The 23,945-nt window shown below is 41.3% G+C and overlaps 1 protein-coding gene across 3 annotated transcripts in view; it reads right to left on the bottom strand.

Moving 5' to 3' along the window:
• Window positions 1-23,945, bottom strand: part of ARHGEF6 (Rac/Cdc42 guanine nucleotide exchange factor 6) — an 84,510-nt gene that overhangs the window by 43,992 nt on the left and 16,573 nt on the right. For all 3 annotated transcript variants that reach the window (XM_029067667.2, XM_007666016.4, XM_029067668.2), the window contains 4 exons: window positions 15,950-16,034; window positions 13,318-13,436; window positions 12,132-12,333; window positions 3,259-3,329 (listed from right to left, as the gene is read on the bottom strand). In XM_029067667.2, the coding sequence (XP_028923500.1) occupies window positions 3,259-3,329; window positions 12,132-12,333; window positions 13,318-13,436; window positions 15,950-16,034 (477 nt within the window). The remainder of the gene's footprint in view (window positions 1-3,258; window positions 3,330-12,131; window positions 12,334-13,317; window positions 13,437-15,949; window positions 16,035-23,945) is intronic.

Here is a 23,945-nt window from a genome sequence, read left to right on the forward strand (position 1 = left end):
GGGTCCTAATACTGACTCCACCACTTTTCTGCTGTGTGACCCTGGGCAAGACACTTCACTTCTCCATGCCTCAGTTACCTCATCTATAAAATGGGGATTAAGACTATGAGCCCCATCTGGGACAGAGACTGTATCCAATCTTATTAGTTTGTAACTACCCCAGCACTTAGTTCAGTGCCTGGCAAATAGTAAGCGTTTAGCAAAAACCATAAAAATAAAGTCTCAGGGGTAGAATAATGCAAAACTCAAAAATTCACGTTCACAAAATCAAATCAGCACTCTCAAAATTCTCAATTATTAATTTTGGTAAATGCTTACTATGAGCCAAACACTGTACTAAGCACTGGAGTAGATACAAGATAATCATGTCAGATTCAGTCCCTGTCCAACATGGAGCTCACAGCCTAAACAGGAGCGAGACCAGCTGTTTAGTTTCCATTTTGGAGTTGAGGAAACTGAGGCACAAAGAAGTCAAGTGATTTAACCAAAGACAAACAGCAAGCAAGTGGAAGAGCAGGTATTAGAAAGCAGGTCTCCTAACTCTCGGTGCTATGCTCCTTCCACTAGACCACAGTGCTTCTCATTATGCTAATTCCAACAAAACCTTGTTTGCCATGAGGAGTTTTTCAGTCAATTTTTAATTAATGAAAAAAAATCACACTCAAGAATAACTCATTACAATTCTGACTTGCTTTTTGGAGGCATAAGAGCTCATTCCTCCTTTTTTTAGATTGTTGGAACTTTTTTTCAGAGTTTACCTTCACAAAAAAATAATATTACTAGATCTTCACAGATGGCAAATGAGAAACATCAGTCTGGACAGTGAAAAGCATCTGGCTATTGAAGAGATTTTGGTATATTTTCTCCCATACTGGGAGCAGTTATTGAGAAGTTACCTTCTAACAGCAAAGGTAGTATCACCTTAATATCAAGACCTGATAAACACCCTAATCAATTAATCAATTTATCAAGATTCTGAGATGTTTGTGCTTTCCACTAAACCATGCTCTCAACTGCACAAAACATCCAGAGGTACTAAGGCAGAAACTGATGCCTATTACTTTGTTACTGAAGTCTAAGTTAAAAAAAAAAATGCCATAAAATGTTTTACCCAAAGTCAAACATGCTAAACCTACTGTTATCCCATAACAGCCAAATGCTGCATACTCTAATTCATTCTGATTACTAAGACGAATGGGATCCAGTGGGTCCGGCAGAGGGTCAGTTACCACGGAAAAAGGAAACCATCAAAAGCTAGAAATCAAAGAAAGATTAATGGGAAAATGTAATGGGATGAAACCTTTTTGGGTGGGGGTGACGGGAAGTTTTAAGCATGTTAGGGAAAGCCAAAGCACCTGGTTCTTATAAAAGCTTTCTTCAGTCACCCTCAGCCAACCAATTCCAAAATGAGAGATGGATTCCCACATCCACAATAGTGGTTTCCAGATAACCAGCACTATCTGGGATTAGCCACACCACATATGTCACATGCTAAATACAAGCCACTAATTGGTTATGTGCAATACAGTGTAAGATAAAACCGAAACCTTTAAAAAGTCAAGAATCCATCATTGGATGATCATCAAGGTGGGTAATTTACGAGCACTCGAGTAGATGTGGAGAACATGATATAGGGTCCTAAGGGCCTGTATTAGTTAGGAATTAATTCTGTTCATTGAAAGCTTTCAACCCTGGCACACGGTTGAATCACAGAATTCTTTCTCTCAGGTTAACCAATTGTGCCTTCATAAAAAAGTAAGGTCAATAATATTTAGCCAAAACGACTTCTTTGATCAGAGTCTATAGTGTCTCTTTTGTAAAGAAAAAAAATCCTGAACTAAAATTCCAAATTGCCCTTATTACATTATATATACAATTTTATAGAAGGGCTACTATGCAAGTTCCATTAGATTCACTGAGTTTACAGATCAGCAGCGCTCATGTACTTGTTCAGAGATTTTATGGACTGTAATAATAATAATGTGGCATTTGTTAAGTGCTTACTATGTGCTAGATACTATACTAAGTACTGGGATGGATACAAGCAAATCGGGTTGGTAGAACTTCACATATGGATAAAACATGGTGCAGGGAAATCTGAGAATTAAGTACTTTAGAGACAGTAAGAGAGAGTGTGGGTGGGCCAAGGATTCTGAAGAAGAAACAAAGACAGAAAAACGAAAATTCAGAGAATTGTGACAACCCCAGTGACAAAACTTCCCAGGTTTTCTGACTGTCCACTCTGCCCCTGGCTCTCAGAAGGGACACTACTGGGCTCTGGGCCATGGCTCTCTCCCAACTCTGGGCTTCAGAGGGAACGGTCGATCTGGGCTCCTCCATTCTTCCCCTCCTTTCCTGGCTTCAGACAGGAACAGGTTCCCTGCCAAGCAATGGTCGCTTTCCCTGGGTTCTCCCTAATTCTGTGTGGGCCTGCATTTCCCCATCCCTGGCTTTGGGTATTTTGGCGGGGGGGCAGTGTCTGCAAGTCGATCCCCACCCTCCTGTCACATCTGCTTTGCTTCTCATTTTTCCCTGGTCCCCACCCGGCCTGGAAACACCACTCTTCGTTTGACTCCAAGCTCTAAATGAAAAGCTGGCACCCATGATTGACCCTTCTGTTAGGAATCAGTTCATGGGAAAGACTGTGCAGATGGAATAGGCAAAGAACTGCAAAGGCCAACTGAACAGATCAAAGCTGCTTCTATTTTGAAACCATAGTTTGCTCTGGGTATCAGGCTACGGTATTGATTTTACCTTTTCACCACGTACATCTGGTGTGTTTGCATTCAGAGCACAACCATTTCTCTTTTCCCCTACGCTAACAGGCATTTTCACATTGTGCCCACCTCAAGGACAAATCCAACTATTATTTGAACCCAGATACTGAAACGGAATTATGCAAGTGGAAGAAACATTGAAAGCTTTGCTAGTCTTTAGTCCATTCCTCTTCATACCATATCACAAACAAATATTGACTAAAAGTGGTTTTCAAAATTAACACTGTGGTAAACTCACAGTGATGGAAAACTCTAGTGTATTGTACTCTCCCAACCCCTTAGTTCAGTGCTCTGCATACAATAAATGCTCAGCAAGGATAACGGATTGATTATGTCTGGTATTTACAATGATTTCCTTTTCATTTTCTGAAAATCTTTTGTTTTGAATCTTTGCCTATTCTTGAATTTATCATCCTTTTAGGTGTAAAATGTAATAAAAAATGTAATTAATATGCATTTAATAAAATGTAAAAAAACTCACCACAGTATAATAATTCTTTGTAAGCTGAAGAGTTTCGCCTCCTTTTAACGTCTTGGGAGAAAGAGGTTTTTCTGTGAAAGAAAGTGAAATGATTGTAATCATAATTAAAAATCCTAAGGCACCTGATATGATAAAAAATTAACTTCTAGAATGAGTAGAGGCATACATGCCAATGGAAATCCAACTGAATTTACAAAATGAGAGAAGGGATCCGAATACAAAATAATAAGTGTCTCTTTCAACCTTTCCTTATAGGCACAAAGTTATTAAACAATTAACATAGTATTAGCAATGATAATACTAAACTTATACTTAACACAGCATTTACAAATGATAGTGGTGCCTAGGCTCTAAAACATGAACTTTCATTAGTAACGACAGACATTAATCTGCCTTCCTTTATGCATGTCTTTTATATGGCATTTTAAACTGGTCTTCAAAATAGCTTCTTTATTCCCCACCCCCACCCCCAAAATAACCTCTTCCTTCAATTTATATTAGGACTGGAAGATTTGAGACATTTTTATAAAGCACAGCGAAAATAACACACCTCTAAAAAGACCAATTAAAGTTTTATTATGATTGCCTTTGTAAAATTATCACCAAACTCATGGTTGGGTTTTTTTAATATTTTGGAATTTGTAATTCTGAAGTATAAGCTTACACCCATATTGCTCATCATCCCCGTTTCTAATATACGCTTATAAGTAAATAATAATTGTGGCATTTGATAAGCATTTACTATGGTCCAAGCACCATACAAAGTGCTAGGATAGACAAAAATGTCTCTGTCCCTCATGGAGCTCACAGACTATGGGGGAGGAAGAACAGATATTTAATCCTATTATACAGATGAGACGGAAGCACACAGAAGCTAAGTGACTTGCCCAAGGTCACACAGCAGACGTGGCAGAGCCAGAATTGGAATCCAAATCCTCCAACACCCAGGCCACACAGGTTCCCATAATGAGACACAGCTGTAATCAGTTGTCCTTCATATTTGAAGATAAGATAACAAATAAAGTTTGTTTATGGATGTGAGAATAGCTGAAAAGGCTGCCAGAGGATCGACAGTTTCATCCACACCACCTGCACTCACGAAGATGGTCTCTGAACTGATGTTCTTGTTGTCTTGGCCCTATTTTCATTTACGTCAGCTTCACTCTCCTCTCAAACCTTCTGTCTGAGCAGAGTCACTCCCTTCTTAATTGTCGTAGGCAAATATATTCTATCTGCTGCAGTGGCCTCCCAACTTTCAGCTGTAATGCTGCATTGCCTGAGGCTGCTTTTCCTGCATCCTTAAAGTATTTCTGCTGTCCTCCTTGCTTTAGGTTTTGTTCTTTTAAAAATGGTATTTGTTAAGCACTTACTATGTGCTGTACTAAGTGCTGGGGTAGATACAACATATCAGGATGGACACAGTCCCTGTCTCACATGAGGCTGACAGTCCTAATCCTCATTTTACAGAAAAGGTAACTGAGGCATGAGAGTATTCAATTCCACATTGCCGATGAAGACTTTTAGTTGTGTGCAGGATTTCCTTGTACGAACTGGTAAGTTTTTTCCTTCAGATTTTTTGTCAAGCTGACTCTGCAAAGTGATGCACAATCATCACATTTCCTCTTGGGCGAGTCTCTAGCATGAGGTCATCCTAATGCAGAATGACAGTCTCTCAATCTTTTGGATAATGCTTGTATGCCTGTAGAGTAAAAATGCTTTTCCAGAGGAATGGAAGCCTATTCTTAATTCTCAATAAATACGATTTAATGAATGAATGAATTCATTCATTCCATTAGCAATGGGAAATGGACTAGAAGCTTGTGTAGGCAGGGAACGTGTCTAACTCTGTTGCACTGTACTCTCCCAAGTGCTTAGTAAAGTGCCTGTACATAGTAAGAGCTCAATAAATATCATTGGTTGATAACATACCCCCAAAAATGACATGACCAACCATGCCAACATAGAGCAGATCTCAGAATCCTGATGACCCTCAAAGCAAATTAATTTACTAAGTAACTGCCAGAATCTTAATTTGACCACACAGGTGACCCAGGATGCCAAATTCGTTTGTAAAATCTAAGAAGAGATGCTACAGGATTGCTGAGATCTACCATATAACTGTCTTCAAGCTGAAACCTGAGAGTCCTTGCCTTTTGTTGCCTTTTGGATTTGTATCACTGAGTGATTCGCAAATGTGGCTATAGTAGATCTATTTAGCCACAAGACCTTTTCTGGGCCATCATAGGAAGCAGCGTGGCATTATGAGAAAGAGTTCAGGCCTGGGAGCCAGAGGACCTGTGCTCTAGTCCTGGCTCCGCCACTTGCCTACTGTGTGACCTCGGACAAGTCACTTAACTTCTCTGTGAATTGGGAATTCAATACCTGTTCTCCCTCCTACTTAGATTGTGAGGCTCATAAGGGGCAGGGATTGAGTCCAACCTGATTGACTTGGGTTTACCCCAGAGCTTAGAACAATGCTTGACACATAGTAAGCGCTTATCAGATACCATAATTATCACTGTAATCATTATCACAGACTTGCAGAAATGTCAGGTGGAACTCAAAATATACTACAAATGCTTCCAGTTTTCTACTCCTCTTGGCCAGCAAGAGGTCAAAAAAAGAGAAATAAATAGAGGTAGCCGAGGGCCTGCAGATACCTAGAAATGGAAGATGGACAGGTAGCTGATCTTTCATTAGACAGCTGGCAATTTCATTCATTCAGTTGTATTTATTGAGCACTTACTGTGTGCAAAGCACTGTACTCAACGCTTGGAAAGCACTATTCGGCAACAAATAGATAATCCCTACCCAACAACGGGTTCACAGTCTAGAAGAGGGTAGACAGACAATAAAACAAGTAGACTGGCATTACAATAAGGAGAAACCAAAGCAATTTTTTAAAAAAACTGCTGAATAGGTAAATCAATTAGGTAATGCAGCACTCTCTTGTGACTGTAGGGTAGGAAAATAAGGAAACGAAGATAACATAACTCAAAACACAACTGTGCTCTTTTCTTGATTTTCAAAGCTCACTGCGACATGGCAACTAAGGACAGCATAAATGTCACCTTGTTCCTAGTCAATAGACGGATGTCTCAAATTGCCTCTCTGGAACCTCAACTGACAGAAACAGTGCAAGAGAAATTAAGTCTCGCAGGTCCAGTCACTTATCTGCCCACTTCAGGAGGTAGAGTGGGTTCTGCTAACTCTAGCATTTCAAAGTTCCAGTTAAGATCCTGCCAGTGGATTCTCTCTATAACCACGGAGAACCCACAGCTTGGTGGCTGAATTCATTTCAGTGCCCAATAAATAACTACAGATGGATAGCTGAAGACGCAGAAAGAGATAAAAATCAGGTCACTGGCGATGGTTCTTTGTCCCTACTTAAAGTCAGCTTACATCCGACTGTTCAAAAGAAAACTTCTGACTACCAAGATTCCTTTCTAATTGGCTAAGTTCCTTTTTTTCCTTAGTAGGATCCCTCATGTCTATTCTGTAATTTTTGACCCACAGAACACTCAATGCCTATATTGTTCATTCTGGATATGACAGAAATGCACAGTACGCTCTTGAGGCCTGAAAATTCAGAGCTTCAAAAGAGAGCTAATATTGAATTTTAACCTTGGCTTCTACAAGGACCAGCTAAGGGAAAAAAAAATAACCCATTAAAAATACCCAAGGCATTAATCAAATGCTAAAATAGTTCTAACTATACAAATAAATCTGTATTCCTTATAAGAAGTTGCAGTCCACTAAGTGTTTAATGACCCCTAATCTGAAAGTGTTAGTCAACATGGAATATTCCTGATATTCCCTTGTCCTCTGATTTTACTACAATCTTGGAAGGAGCGTTTTGCCAGTGGAATTTCATTGCAAAGCCTGGAAGCAGACTTTAGGTTTTTCTCTTTGTCCAAACAAGGAATAGGGGAAGAAGTATTGTAAAACTGGTAAAAAAAAATATCTCTTCCTAGCTAAATGTTCCCCCTTTCACCTCCCTTCAGCTAAGCCCCCTTTCCCCCACTTTCCCTCTGCTCCTCCCCGCCCTTCCCCTCCCCTCAGCACTGTGCTCATTTGTATATATTTTTATTACCCTATTTATTTTGTTAATGAGGTGTATATACCCTTGATTCTATTTATCGTGATTAAGTTGTCTTGTTTTTGTATGTCTGTCTCCCCCGATTAGACTGTAAGCCCGTCGATGGGCAGGTATTGTCTCTATGTTGCCGAATTGTACATTCCAAGCGCTTAGTATAGTGCTCTGCACATAGTAAGCACTCAATAAATACTACTGAATGAATGAATAAGTGACTTTATTGACAGACAGAACTCAATATATAAAACATTTTTCCCCCCAAAATACCAATCCCAGAAAAAACTCTTACCATGATTCCTGACTCAAGAGTAGATGAAAAAATAGGAAATACCATTAATACTTCTTTGGACCTATTAATGGTGATTTTCATATTCTTGGGCAAGTGTCTTATTGGGACTTTAAAAAGAAACTTAAAAAAAAAGCCAAGTCTTAGAGTTTCCATTCCTTTATGCCATCACACTGGCATGTATCACATTAGACTGCACTTGAAATCATCCGTGTTCATATACAAAGGGAGGTCACTCTACCCTTGGACCCCGACAATAAGTACATTTTGACAAAATCCCCAGAATGGACAGAACTGCAAGAGTTCCCTGTATTTTCAACAACAACAGGATCAAGGGGTGAACTGTGAACTGGCACAAGGCACAAAAGTCTGCAGTAGGCAAAGGGAAAAAAACAAGTAGAGGGATTTGCCATTATAAATCTGAATCATGCCCAGGGCTGCATCTGCAGTGCAGACACATTTAAAGTGAACTAGACACTCTAATAACCACAGGGCTGGAGGGTTAGCCTGGAAGAGTGAGTTCAAATTGTACTCCTTAGACAATCTATTTTATTAGACAAACACCGATATTCCTTGTGAACAGTGTTAAGGGGAGACCTGATGAAGTTTTGGGGGAAATCAGGAACCTAGAGACCACAGGACCAACCTCTGGTGTGGTCTCAAGATCCACCTCTTTTAGTTTAAAGTCACCTCTTTCAGTTTAAAGGCTTCAACTACCACCTCTAGGTGGGTGATTCCTAAATCCACTTCTCCAGGCCTGACCTCTCTCCTACTCTGCAGTATCATGTTTCCTCCTGCCTTCGGGACATCTCTACTTGGATGTCCTGCTGACATCTCCAACTTAACATGATCAAAACAAAACTCCTCAGCTTCCCACCTAAACCCTGTCTTCTCTCTGACTTTCCCATCACTGCAGACAGCATCACCGTCCACCTTGCCTCACAAGCTGGTAAGCTTGACGTTACCCTTAACTCATCTCACTCATTCGATCCACATATTCAGTCTGTCATCAAATCCTGTCGGTTCAACCTTCACCACATCGGTAAAATCTGCACTCTCCTCTCCATCCAAACTGCTACTACACTGAGCCAAGCACTCATTATATCCCACTTGAGTACCTGCCTCTTTGCTGACCTCTCTGCATCCTGTCTCTCCTTACTTTTCACTCTGGTACCCAGATTATTTTTTTTCTAAGGGAGAGGAGGGGCCCTGTTGGGATGGTCACAGGGTGGGGGCAGAAAAATGCTACTTCTCCAAGGCACCTTGAAGCATTTCCATCTCTAATATAAGGAAAGGTGCATTTGATCTAATAAATCTTTTCAAAAACATCTTGAAGAAAGATTTCTTTAAGCATTTCTTTCTCAGGTCTAAAGAATCATAAATCTGGAAAATTTTCTCTACCAGACACAGCAAAACAAGATGCAATCTGTATTGCCTCAGAGTGGTCTCACAGACAACTTTTAGCCCCAAATCCTGCCTTTGAAAAAAATGAAACTATAAATGAACATATCATTTATTATTAAAACTGAATTTTGCAGACACTTGGTGAGTAACTTAAAGAATTAGATCTCTTCTTCCTTACTTTGAATCAGAAAAGGTTCCAGATTCACTGGTTTCCTGAGGCCATTCTGATCCCAGCAATATTTAAAGAGGTCTCCGCATGGATTATTAGGTGTTCTCACCCTCCTAGTCCCCCTCACCAACCTTTTAGTCCCCCTCATCCTCTCTAATTGCTTTTCAGGCCCTTTGGCACAGTTTTAATGGAGACAAATAAAACCCAAAAAACTGAACAATATTCCCCTCCCTGCTTGTTAAAAATGCTCTTTGAGTGTTCCCCAGACATAATAAAGAAGGGATCACATCTGAGATCCCATGAAATGCTGCTCAACTGAGGCCTTTCAGGTTCATAAAAGAAGGTGAAGGGGTTAAAAAAAAATCATTTAACAAGTATTGCTGCCTTAGAGACTCACCATTTTTAAATAGCCTATACTGCTGTCCCAAGTCTAGAGTATTAACAATAGTTAAACGTAAGCTACACTAGAAAAAAATGGTCTTCGTGTTCATAAAACTGGATTTCTCTGAAGATGTGCCTAACCATTTATATTAAGTTTGGAACAACTTAAATTGCTAAGATGTTCAGGTTAATTTCTGAAGGATTCTAATTTATTGATGAGGATGAAGAAGATGACGATGAAAACCTGCCCACTTAATTATCACTGGCATTTACCAAGTATATAATACCTTGGGAAAGTATGCTTTTATATAGGAGTAATGGGGTTTGTGTTACAAAGAGCACTGATTTAACTGGAGCCGGCTACCTGGGAATCACAGGACACTGTAGCAGTTTGGTAACAAATCAATATTGCTTCAATAGACTGACTCTTTGTTTTTAATGAGATTGTAAGTCAATGCTATGCCATTTTTAAAAGACACCACTAAGACCATAAACAAATGTAATCACCTATTTCAAGTCTTTAAATCTAGACTCCACCTCATTCATTTAGTCTACTGCTAAAAAAAATTGAAGCTATCTTATAGTGTGATGGCAATTTATCAAACATTCTCCAAAGAACAACTTTCATATTAAGCTATATTCTGAAAGGGTATATGTTTTTCAAATACTTGTCTGCTTCAGGCAAATTTAGCTATGAGGTAAGCAAACACTATTATTATTTCCATTTTGCAGGTGAGGAAAGCAACACTCCAGGTGACTGAACAGGGTAATGGCAAACTCAGATTTCCAGATGAACAGGTGAGTTTTTTCCGCCAGAAGGTCTAGATGTGACTCTGTGATGAAAATCGGCAAAATGAGAAGCTGAGATAATGCTCAAATGGACCAGTCAGAAGTTCAAAAACGGGCAGGCCATTTTTAAATACCAATGAGCATGCATACATAGGCAATCAGAAATTAGTCCAGCATCAATATAGTTTTTAAAAGGCTCACTGAGGACTACAACAGCTTCCAAGAATTTAAGAACAATGATCTGACCTCATTTTGCCAGAAGACAGTGCAATTAAACTGAAGAAAAACGTCTTGACTATAGGGTACATGAGATGTTAGAAAACAATACCCAGGGAGACTCCTCCTCTGAAGATTTTTTAGGAAAAGAGTAACCAACATCTGTCTGGATGAACTGTAGTCCTGCCCAGAGACAGGGGGATGAACAAGGCCAATCTTTCACCCCGTAAACTAAGGAACAACTAGCAATAGAGCCCTTGCTGGGTGGGTCCAGCCTATGGGCTTTAGAATGAAAGGGCTTGACTCCAGCAAGCCCAGGGGCAGTGGCTCCAGGAAAGGGAGTAGGACTGGGCCACTGTGCAAACACAAGAGAACACTGAATGTGCTGGAAATCGGTGAATGCTTAATGACCAAATGGTTTCATTTAGCCCAGCCAGAGCTTCTAGGTAGAATTAGGTCCACACCCCTAAAGTTCTGCAACCAGAATTACAGGCTGTACAAAATTAATTTATGGTTTTTCACACCACCAAGCCCCTAGATAAAACAATATAGAGTTTGACTCGTTAAGGGAGGATGAGGGTAAGCTGTTTTGCTTTCTTCAGAGCATGTGCTTTAATTAAATGTTAGATGGCTAATGCACAAGGATGTTTTGTTACACCTTGCTTTGTCACTGAAATAGATGGTCTAAGTTCTCCTGTGGGTGTTAGCTACTCCCCTCTCCCACCAAAGGGTCTCGTGATATAATATATCTTCAACTAGAGATTGAAAACTACTGAAGTAGATGAACTCTTGATAATAATAACAATACTTGTGGTGTTTGTTAAAGCACTTCCTGAGCCAGGTACTGTAGAAAGCGCTGGAGTAGATACAAGTTTATCAGGCAGGACAAAAGTACTACCTGATGAGATGGAAAACCAGACAAAGAACAGTTAAATGACTTATCCATGGTCACAGAACAAATGAGTGGTGGAACAGGAATTAGAACCCAGGTCCCCTGACTTTCAAGCCTGTGCTCTTCTCATTAGGGCACACTTCTCTTAAGGTCCTTTCTGAATTATTTATCTTACCTAAATTTCTGAGGCATTTACTTCCAAAGTTTTTCGAGTCCTTCATTGGTCTGTTTAAAGTTGAATCTTCTTTAAGAGGCATTTTTTAAAAGGAAGCTAATGCATGGATTCTGGACATATCTTGTTATATCCATCTTACTGAGATGCTTATATTAGTAGGAAAGAATACGTAGCACTGGCTCAAAAGGACACATTTAGGGTGGAATTGCTGCCTAAACTTGGAATTCCTCTGCTTTTCAGTTTGCACAGTCTAGATAATACCTAAACATAGTCTCATATAAAAAGATCTGAAGATGGGTTTTCTCCTCAGTTGTATTATTATTATAACATTCCCTTCTGTTAGTCACATACACACTAACCTTAGACAAAACGTCTTCTGTTGTTAAGCCTTGAAAAAGACTGTCAGAAAAAGAGCAGTGCTACATTAGTACAGTAATCTAAAAACTTTTAAAAAGTTTCACATACCAGTGGATTTAATTTCCCGGACATAGTTACTAGGGAACCAGCCTGTCTTCCCATTTAATGTGCCTTCCCACCAGCCTCCTTCTTCAACTCGAGTGACATAAATGATATCCCCTTTAGAGACTGACAGTTCATCTTCATTGGTCTGTTTAAAGTTGAATCTTGCCTTGACCACCAGTTGGTGACTGCCATTTTCAGTCATCTCCTAATGAAACAAAAAAAAACCCCCACACTGGATTATTAAGGTGACCATAAAATTGGGCATCAATGTTTCCCCCTAAAGGGCTCCAGTTATCCCTTGGGGAATCCTTTAATATTATATGGCTGGCTCAGGAGATGGTAACCAATACCATGGAACTGAGAGATATGTGAAATAGGGAAAATAAAACTGGGTAACCTATGGAAACCACCTTGGTGTTAACCACCCAACTTGGAAGAAATATTCTGAATTGGTTTACCACAATCTGATAGTGTTCTTTTACACTTGGCCCCTGACAAGGCCAAACAAGTGAACTCCAAGTACAGAAATAACACAGAAACTTAGTGTAAATCAATTTAAGGATTTTCTAAAAGGAATTCTCTGAAGGAAGAGGAGAGGGACTGGATAGAAAAGAAGCTAGATCTGGGGACAATATTGAGACGATAAAAACTTTAGATGTGAGACACGAGGGTAGGGAGAGTGAAACATGAAAATAAAAATGCAATGTGTGTGCCATTTAGACTGATGTCCAGAGGGATCTGTGGCAGAAGACATCTGAATGTCCTGCCTAAATGTGTTAGGAATTGTGAAAGGAGTTAGTTCTTTCTTGAATGACCATTCTAGAAGCCTCTATCCAAGCAGCTAGAAGTGGCCAAGTCTTAGCTAAGGACTCCAACAAGAGTAAAAGTTTCAATTCAAGCATGAGCTATCACAGCTCAACAGGAACCCAAAAAGAGAACTGAATAACAGAAAATGAAAGAGCTTGTGAAGCAGCGGTAAATTATCATGTAACCTCACCAACTAAAAATGTGGCTCAAGAGAGACTATATCAGGCTCAAGTGAGAGTAGTTTTTCTTCACTTGAGGTAAAAACCTACTAAAAATTTCCAAAGACAAAAAAATAGGGATTTAAGCAAACATAAATAAGCCACTGCAGCTTCAATCAGTTGTACAGACGTTTTAAAAAAAGAAAAGAAGAAAGCATCCATACCGCCTTTGACTGTCTCCGCAGCACTGAGCCTGTATTAGAACTCACTCTCTTTAGGTATGTCTGGGAACTGGGAGCACTAAGGGAAGATGAACGACGGCATGGCTTTTCAGAAGGTTTATCTGTTCAAAAAGGAAAAGCAGGTGGTCAAAGGGTTAGTGTTGTTTAGAACGGCATCTGCTAATGGAATTTGGTCCTCTTCGGGACATCATCTTACGCAGTACTACCCACCGCCTTTGGTAAAGGCATATTGCTATCTTCAATTTCACCATCGCCACTACCCACCACCTTTGGTAAGGGCACATTGCTATCTTCAATTTCACCATCGCCAAGATGGGTCCTGAAAATACTCTCAAGGCCTACCTAGAAACTTCCCACCAGTTGAGAAGTGCACCCATCTCTCCTATAACAGAACTGCTGCATGCTTCCCAGTCTCCCTAAAACATAGGGCTTGCATCACTCAGAACCCCGCATTCTGGCAAAATTTCACTTTTGTACTCACCCCAACATCATGTGCATGTACACAACCGTTCCTTCCCACTCTGCATCACACTTTGCCAGGCACACATTGTTGGAAGAATGTGCCTTAATTCTGACCACATTCCATCCAAAGCAGGTGGTGAAAATACATGTTTAGGCAGAACTCTGTGTACCATTCCACAGCAACTTTAATTTCATATCAGTTTTAGTAAGCTGGACACCCACAATAGCTGCTCCCAAGCTCTCTTACATAACCTTGCTGGTGGTAGCTGAGGAGTGTACTGGGAAATACTTATGGGACTGTTCTTCCTCAGACTTCAGTCATTAAACTAGCTCCAATGCCATAATCTTTTACCCAACTTTGGCCCCAGTGTTACGTAGTCCTTGACCCAGCAAAGACACTGCAATGACTGCTACTGCAATTTACTCAAAAAATATTCCCAAACTCTTTTTCATTGGGAAATAAGCCACTTTCTTACCCACATAGAACAAGGAATAGAAATGAGTGGTAACACAAAATGCTCAGCTCCACTAAAGACAAAATAGGCCTAAACTGATGCTAATGTACACCTATTAAAAGAAAAAAAAATCAGGCCAGTCTAATTTGCTTCTCCTTTATCAAACACTGATAAACTGCAACTTGATCAGGTCAGGTACGAAGCTGATTGTTTTCAATGTGCCGAGATTGGTCAAAAGGGAACAATCTTAAAAAAGATGGGCATCAAATTTTTTTTTAAAAAAAGGGTGTCTTTTCTCCCTATTTTGAAGAGACAGAGGCCATAAACCACAAAACTTGAAAATGCAAACATTTCCTAGGAGACAAACTCAGTTTCCAAGTAATTTCCTTGATGCTGTGGGTCTTGACTTTTGCCTCCTTATATTTTTATAAATATCTGTGGCAAGTGCTAAGGGAGCTTGGCAAAGGAACATATAATTTGTATGGCATCACGTTAACATTATACTATCCTCCTGACCCCAAAATGGTGTGTTTTAGTGTCTGTCTCCTCTCATAGCATGTTAAATATAGTTACCCTAATTAGCTTAACTCTCTACTGCAAGCTCTGCTATTTTATCACAGGCATCACAAAACAGCAGGCTATCCTTTAAAGGCAAAGTAACTTCTATGAACTTTTTCGCTTAGTACTATTATGTAGCAAGCTCCTCACTTCAGTTGTATGATCTATTCCTAATTGATGGCTTTGAGATATTTTACAATACAAAATTCTGGACTTCATGAACTACATGTATCCACAACTGAGGAAAAATGCTATGGAAGGACATATACCTAAGCCTACACTTGTTAAATTGATCAGTAGCAGAGTTGATCTTTATAAACCAAAAGTACAGAGCAACATTTAGAAGACCCAGTCCCCATTCTCCAGGCAGAAAAGTCTGGTTTCCAGATGGAAAAGGGAACTGAGACTTTCATAGGAGGATAATAATAATAATAATAATGTTGGTATTTGTTAAGCGCTTACTATGTGCCGAGCACTGTTCTAAGCATTGGGGTAGACATAGGGGAATCAGGTTGTCCCACGTGGGGCTCACAGTCCTAATCCCCATTTTACAGATGAGGGAACTGAGGCACAGAGAAGTTAAGTGACTTGCCCACAGTCACACAGCCGACAAGTGGCAGAGCTGGGATTCGAACTCATGAGCCCTGACTCCAAAGCCCATGCTCTTTCCACTGAGCCACGCTGGAAGTGTGGCTGAAATGAATCTAAGATGTCATATCCTTGACACCAAGATTGAGAGTTTACGTTTTGTAAACAATAAAGAAGAAAATGTTTAGGCTGTGTGCGCTTATTATGCTAATTTGGCTATTCAACAGTTTTTGATCAAGTAGTTCTATTTTAATGGACACCAAAAAAAGAGGTCTAAAAAGATTAGGTCAGCAATTTTTACATTTAAATTTTACAGTGGAAAAAAATAATGTTGAAAACACCATTTTAATATCTATCAACTCTGTTGTATTGTACACTACCAAATGCTTAATACAGTGGTCTGCACACCGTGAGCGTTCAACAAATACCACTGATTGATTGATTGCACTAACCATCTGATACCACTCATGATATAATCTTGAAATGATCAGAAGCCTAGAATAGTAGAACCAAAATTATCACAGAGAAATCATAAGGAAACCTTTCCTTACCTTCTGTGGCTTTGTTGACAGCTAAAAGTGTACTCAGCACCTTGGAGAAATTGACTCCGGAATAAAGGTCATTAGCGTCAAAAACCTGTGGAAAAAAAAAATATAGTGCTTGTCAGGGTACAATAAACGTAAGAATATAAGAGATGAAGCTTCCTCCAGTTCTCACAAACAATTAAGATTTCCTCTAGAATGCCAAGCAGCAAATGCTTTAGTCCTCTGAGAGAAAAAACAGCAGCTGCTAAGCAGCCTAACATCATGTAGTTGTTCTCAATTAGTCAAAGAAACAATAATACGAAATGAATATCAAAGAAGAGAACCTAGCCACTACCATGAAATCTGTTTTATAAACATCTGGCTTAGGACAACATACTTTATACATTTTGTCACCCTTAATTATCCTGCATGGATCATATCGACTACATATAATCTGATCCCTCTATCTAATTCTATGCCTGATTTATTCACAGCTGCCATCTTGAAAATGGACCAAACCCATTTCACCCTCCCAACCTCAACCTGGCCCCACATTTTCTGTCCTTCAAGGTACCACCACAGGCAGCCGGGGGAAGTGTGTTGAGCTATTTCCTTCCTCAATGTCTCACAGTCCCTTGCTTAACCACTCCCAAGATGGATGGTCTTTGAACTCCCTTTTGCTCTCCCACCACATGTTGCACTTATTATGGTCCTGGGTTGATACTCTGGATTTGTCTGAGCAGTGACACCTAAGACCAAGTAAGTAGGGGAAGGGAAAGAAGACAAAGCTGTGGGACCTGATGCTAAGAGTACAGGATGGGGGAGGTCAGGGCTCGGAGTTCTAATCCCAGCTGTGAGCCTCACATGGGACAACTTGAGTACCCTGTATCTACCCCAGCGCTTAGAATAGTGCTCTGCACATAGTAAGCGCTTAACAAATACCAGCATTATTATTCTCCACTTGCCTGCTGTGTGACCTGGAACAAGTCACTTAGCCTCTTTGTGCCCCAGTTTCCTCATCTGTAAAAAAATGGGGATTAAATGCCTGTCCTCCCTTCCCATTTAAATGGTGAACCACATATGGGACAAGTATTGTGTCTGACCTGATTACCATGTATCTACCCCAGAGCTTAGTACAGTGCTTGGGACGTACAGCAAGCCCTTAACAAGTACTATCATTATTAATAGCTCCAGGACCTGCTGAGAATTCCATAAACCACCCAGGGCTATATTAGCAGTGGTCTAGAAGTCCCATCTGTGGTCAGAGAACTGGGCAGTGGCAGGGAAACAGCCCCAATGATGGTCTGTACAATTTACAATGTAGATGACCAGCATAGTGCTGTAAAGAGACTTACCAATCAACTGTATTTATTGACTGCTTACTGTGTGCAGAGCACTGACTAAGCACTTGGGAAAGTACAATATAACAGAGTTAGTAAGAAACGTTCCCTGATGCACTTAAAAGGAACTGTTTCTTTTCCACACTTTTGTCCCAGGGTATCAAGAAGTCTTCTTGGATACAGCAAATTATCCCCTTTTTTCTAATTTGAGGGCAAGTCTAGAAAGCACCAACCATGCTTATTTTCTCTATTTTAGTCTGCAAACTCCTTCAGGACAGAGACTGGATACATCTATACATTGTAATTCATGCCCAATTCACTATTGGCTCTTATTCATTCTGCTTTTAAAATTTTATCTATTATTCAAACTGCCTCAAGGCAAGAAGGGTAGCTTTGTAGATGATCATTTTTAAAATTTTGATAAATGAATATGAAATGGCAATACCTAGCATCCTCTTGTTCTATTTTAAGCTCGCTGTGGGCAGGGGATGTATCTACCATCTCGGTTGCATTGTACTTTCCAAACTGTACTTTCCCAAGCGCTGAGAAGCAGTGTGACCTAGTGGATAAAGCTCAGACCCGGAAGTACGAAGGACCTGGGTTCTAATCCCAGCTCCATCACTAGTCTGTGGGGTGACCTTGAGCAAGTCACTTAACTTCTCTGTGTCTCAGTAAACTCAACTGTAAAATGGGGATTAAGACTGTGAGGCCCATGTGGGCCAGGACTATGTCCAACCTGATTAGCTTAGAGCTTAGTATAGTGCCTGGCACATAGTAAGCACTTAAATACCATTAAAATAAAGCACTTAGTATGTACTCTGCACACAGTAAGTGCTCAATAAATACAGCAGCACAGCCTAGTGGTAGAGCATGGGCCTGAGAGTCAGAAGATCATGGGTTCTATTCCTGGTTCTGCCGCTTATCTGCTGCATGACCTTGGGCAACTCACTTCCCTTCTCTGTGCCTCAGTTACCTCATCTGTAAAATGGAGATTAAGAGTGGGAGCCCAACATGGGACAGGGACTGTGTCTAACCTCCATTACCTTGTATCTACCACAGCACTTAGAACAGTGCTTGACACATTGTAAGTGCTTAACAAATATCATTATTATTATTGTTTGACTGATTGGGAACACACTTTGAGGAAGGTGAGCCCTGGCCGATCTGTGCCAGCCATGGCCTGAATATGAAGAGATGGAATGTGTGCAGCTGAGAGTGATTCCAGATGTTTTCAACTGAAGTGTCTGAGACCCAAAAGGCTACCTCTAACACCAGATTCCCTCAACTACCATACAGCTAGCTCATTCCAGTGCTACAAATTATAGCGGGTTTCAAATCCTTAAAAAGTTCACAATTCTTTCCCTCTCAAAGGCTCATTTGAGTTCTAATTTTATACTGACAGACCTCTCCACCCCAATATACATATATGAAATGAAAAGCCAAACACCTGTTTCCCTGAAAGCAGAGGAAATGGAACGAATTCACAGGCCTGCACACAACCTGAAGAAATGTAGACTTTCTGGATCTAAACCACAACTGGGTTGCCTGGGACTTAAAAACAAAAATTGCCAGCGACAGCACCCAGGCTTGCTGCAGGAAACAAAAACTTCACCACACAGGCCCTGACATGTCAGTAACACTACTATATTACAGATTTGCTGCCACGTGTGCATCCTGATGACTCTGCTCAGAAGGGAGACTGTAAAAATGAGAAAGTTATATATGTGCATGTGAGGATGAGGGTGGAACTGGGGCTGGGGGGGAGGGATGAATTATGTATGTATAACTGTCCTCTATACTGGAAGAATTTCACCGACACTAAAATTCACCTATTGGTGAGTGTGTCACAGAAAAGGCCAAAGCAGGCCTGACAGTTCCAGCCACACCGTGCACAAATGTGGGCCGTTCTTTACTCTGCTGACATTTTGGAGGTTTCAGCATCTGGTGCTGTTCTCGCTTTTGCCTTTTTGTCTCCCAAGCCTTGCGATCCTTCTACTCAGCACACAGAAAATGTTCAATAAATCCCACTGATTGACTGATTTTACTCAAATAAGGCCACTCCTTTCCTGACTGCAGTGTGCCACGTTGGTCTGTCTGTGGCAACTGGCTCCCAGACTTCAGCTGGGACAGGGCATTGCCTGAGGTCTTTTGCATGTGTGGGAGCCCCCACCCTCCAGCTGTCCCACAATACTGTGCCACAGACCAGGTTTGTCAACCATCTGCAAAATTCATGGACCATCAGCTAAAATGATCTAAAATTGGTCACGCTCAATTGTGGCACATGCTCCCTGGAGTGCACGGGGAGGCCACGGCCTCTGGGCCAATGGGGGGAACTTCCAACTCCATTTCTCAGAAGGGCGAGGGAGTGGGAAATCGTGTACCACCCAGCCCTCCTCCAACCCAGACAATCAGTGGTGGTGGTAGTTTCATTCCTGGAAGCTGATCCCTGGAGCTCATTCCTCCTCCCAGTGAGGGAAGGAAGGAGCAACTTGTTGCAGTGGATGGTTTTGTTTTTTGTTTTATGGTATTTGTTAAGCAGTTGCTATGTGCCACACACTTTACTAAGCACTGGAGTAGATACAGGCTAATCAGGACATGTCCCATGTGGGGCTCTCAGTCTTAATCTCCACTTTACAAATGAGGTAGCTGAGGTGTGGAGAAGTGAAGTGACTTGCCCAAGATCACAAAGCAGACAAGTGGCAGAGCCGGGATCAGAACCCAAATCCTTCTGACTTCCTGGCCTGTGCTCTATCCACTAGGATACACTGCTTCTGCCCCTGCTACCTCCCTCTTCTCCTCTCAGAGTCCCAGCTGTAAACTCCCTTGGACAGAAGGGATACCCCACTTGAGTCAAGTACCCCCTTCTCCCCACCCTAGTTTTTAATGATGTAACTGGAACTGTGTACCTGTCTAGCTAAAGGATGGAAGGAGGGAAGTGGAGGCAAGGGAAAGGGAAATCCTTTACACTACACTGTCCTTTACCGTCCCCCCTTCCCTTCTTTTCCCACTTTTCTTCTTTCTAACTGCTCTCTTTCCTCTCCCTTCACCTTTCTTTTTTCTACCCCTTCCAGTACTCCACACTCTTTCTCCTCTCCTTAGAAGCTTTTCCTCCTGCTCCAGGGTCAGTTAGCTTGTAGGAGAGAGGGCAAGGGGTTGCTGTCACCTGACTGCTCTGTGGCAGGAGAAGACAGGCAAGGAGGGAGGGGGAGAAAAAGTTTCTAGGCAATTTCAGTTGTCCACCGCAACTCCCTTCCTTCCCACCATGCTTGGGTTTGTATGTCCTACTGAGTCCTAATCCCATTTGCTTCTAGACTGTGAGCCCGTTGTTGTGTAGGGATTGTCTCTGTTGCTGAATTGTACTTTCCAAGCGCTTAGTGCAGTGCTCTGCACACAGTAAGCACTCAATAAATATGAATGAATGAATGAATTTGCAGGGAATGCAGTATTGCCTTAGCTACGAAACAGATAGTTGCTACAATGGATATCCAATTACCCTAGGGACAGTATGCAAAATTATGCCAGCAAAAAAGTTTGTCAGTAATTTTTTTTTTCCTATACTGCTTGTAAAAATAGCCATCTCAGCAGTTGACAACCCAGCTACAGGCTAAAGGAGAAGAACTTTATGAGCACTGGTGGATGGTTTTCGAATCCCAGCTCTGCCACTTGTCAGCTGTGTGACTGTGGGCAAGTCACTTAACTGTGCCTCAGATACCTCATCTGTAAAATGGGGATTAAGAGTGTGAGCCCCACGTGGGACAACCTGATTCCCCTGTATCTACCCCAGCACTTAGAACAGTGCTCTGCACATAGTAAGCGCTTAACAAATACCAACATTATTATTAGAGTTGGGCAAAGTACTACAAATTTGGATTAAAACAAGAAAAACTAAAAAAAAACCCAAAAAACCCTCAATTCTATATTCAGAATAAAGCCAAGAGAAAAACTTTTGATCTAAAGCTTTTTTTTAAACTCAAGATAAAACCATATCCTTCTGACATTGTCATATCTCATATTAAACTATATCTACTTTTAAAGGTTTGTACAATTTTCCTCTTTGTAGATCAATAACCTCAGCAAAATACTCTGACTTTCTCTTCTACAAAATGGCAAATGTTAATTCCGCCAAAACTCCAAATTTCCAAAGTGCTGCCGTTCTATCGAGAACGAACAAAATGAACATCTTCTTGTTGCTTTGCAGATACCATTCATTTAAGAGCACCTTCAATGCTAAAGTTCAATGTAATATTTCCTGCACCAACAGGCATTTGAAAAAACATCTCTTCTTCATCCTAATCACAAGGTACACATAAGCAAGTCCTTTTCGATGCTCTCAAGGAAGATGGCTGAGTTCTACATCTGTTATGTTTAACTGGCCCAATTCAGAGAGCCAGAAGGTGTTCTTAAGCATTAAAAATGAAAGCTGGTCAACCATGGGTGCAGCCACTGTAGGTCACCATGGGACAACTGACTTACTAGAGTAACCCTTCTAACTATGCTGATTACCTATACCTTAGTTGTATAGTAGGTTTTTCAGACAGCGTGGTCCACAGGGCCTTCCCTAAGAAACCAGCAGCTGAACTTTAACTCCCTGCTTCAAACACTCTGTACTTTCATTCTTACTGCTTCTCAAAGTCTCAGAAAAGTCTTCCAAAAGACAAATTCCAAATATTTGAGGGCATTCCAATTGGCTCCCTTTGTCTTCACTGATGATTTTATTAAATCATTCATTCATCTTGGTTTGTCCTGAATTCCATTTTCTGTTCTTACAGCTGAGCAGGCTGCCTCTGGAAATCCTCTGACTTTGGATGAATTGCATATTGCATATTTCAGCGGCGCAAAAGAACCAGCAATCCTGAAGTGGTTTAACACGGTTCCATCACACCACTCCAAACTACATTTTCATACTCAAGGTGGCTGACAACAGGATACAGCTCCTGCTGAAAGTGGCCAGTCTAACTCGGTCATCGGTTTCAATTGTTTATCCTGAGAAAGTGAGGTCCATTTGTGACCTGTAAAAGTCCTACTTTAAAAAGGCAACTTCGTCCTATGAAACAGAAATTTTAAGAGAGACCAGGAGTAATCCTCAGCTTTGCTCTTCTACAAGTTGAGATAAAAATAAACACTGCTTGCCCTTAGTTTACTATCTATTTTTCTTTCCTGTTACCTCCTTTTTTCTCTCCAGCAATTAAAGAGAACAAGTTCAGACTTGTGCTAGTGGCATCAAGGATTTTTTGTTATTAAAAAAATCAATAAGATACATATGCCCTTCATATAAACAGTAAGATCTCCCACACTGCTCTGCACCCAGGAGCTCAATAAACAACATGGATTGAGCTCCCAGAACAATATATCTAGTTAGAAAATGAAGGAGCCATGTGGAAAAGGAAAGTCCAGATCCCATTTCTGTAAATAGAACTGTGATGTGCTCTCTGTTTCACTCTTTACTCCACTCTAGGAAAGGGCAGGGTGGTCAGTTGGCTGGTTCTACATGGGGCAGTCTGAATTTCAGCTAGCTCGCCCTCTATCCTGTTCCAATCCACTATGGGGTTCTCTAATATCCGTTCTTTATTTTCAGCACCAAGGCTCCCATTCTCCTCGGCTCCTGCCACAGAGTTCCCTGGACTCAGGCACTGCCCCAGACTTCCCACTGGCCTGGCAGGGAAAGCCAAGACTCCGGAGCAAGTTGTGGGGGTTCAGGGGTCTCCCCCCAAAAACACTATGGGATTGCAGGGATTCAGGATAGTTCCATAAAATGACAGCTATCATTCCATCATCAAGTTACTCTGTATGCCCAGGGGAATGTTTGACATCACCTACGCCTCCTTGACCAATATTTAGGAGGGTGACCATCGAGGGCCACTCTGCTCAAAGGCAGCAAGTGCTCAAAAGGAGATGTAGATTTTGCCTATAGAACAGTGAAAGGGAGGAGGTGAGACAGGTTGCCAACCATAGGTATGTTTCCCAGTGGTACCAAGGTCTGCCTTACAGGGTCAGGGTAACGGTGTCAGTGTTCTGGACCAGGCATATTGGAGGGCCCCTCAGGCTAGACTGACTCTGAAATTCTTACCAGGAAGTCAATCAATCACTGGTACTTATCGAGCGCTTACTATGTGCAGAACACTGTATTAAGTCCTGGGAAGAGACTTGGGAGTTAGAGGAGTCCACACAAGCAGGGCCCACCACACCCCTAGGGATGTAGTCCCAGAGCAGCTGCTCCACTGCATCAAGATTAATCCTCCACTGCCACATGGCTAAACCATAAATTGCCCCATGCCACTACTCCACTAAGAGGAATGTGGGCCTTTGGATGACAAACCGTTTGCAGACACTGCCCATCCAGATGCCCAGTTTTTCTTGCCCTTCTCAGTCTTCCAATACTGAGTCTCCGACACTGGAGAGCCGATGACTATTACAGAGAGGTGCCCGCTAGAGTCCACAGGGGATGGCCAGAGAGCTGGAGTCAGCTCCACTTTTGGCCAGATTCCACAGGAGCTGGAGTCAAGGACCAAGCATTAATGAACTGCTCATTATCTTCCTCTGTCTCTTGTTGATAAATTTAGCTGTTACCTTGTACTTTTGGTTTAGCTTTCTCTGGGCCTTTCTTCCCCCTCATTTAGACTGTGAGCTCCTTTTGGGTTCGGAATCCTGGCCACATACTCGCACAGTAACAAATGCCATTAAAA

This window comes from Ornithorhynchus anatinus, chromosome 6, assembly GCF_004115215.2.
Source record: "Ornithorhynchus anatinus isolate Pmale09 chromosome 6, mOrnAna1.pri.v4, whole genome shotgun sequence".
NCBI lineage: Eukaryota > Metazoa > Chordata > Mammalia > Monotremata > Ornithorhynchidae > Ornithorhynchus > Ornithorhynchus anatinus.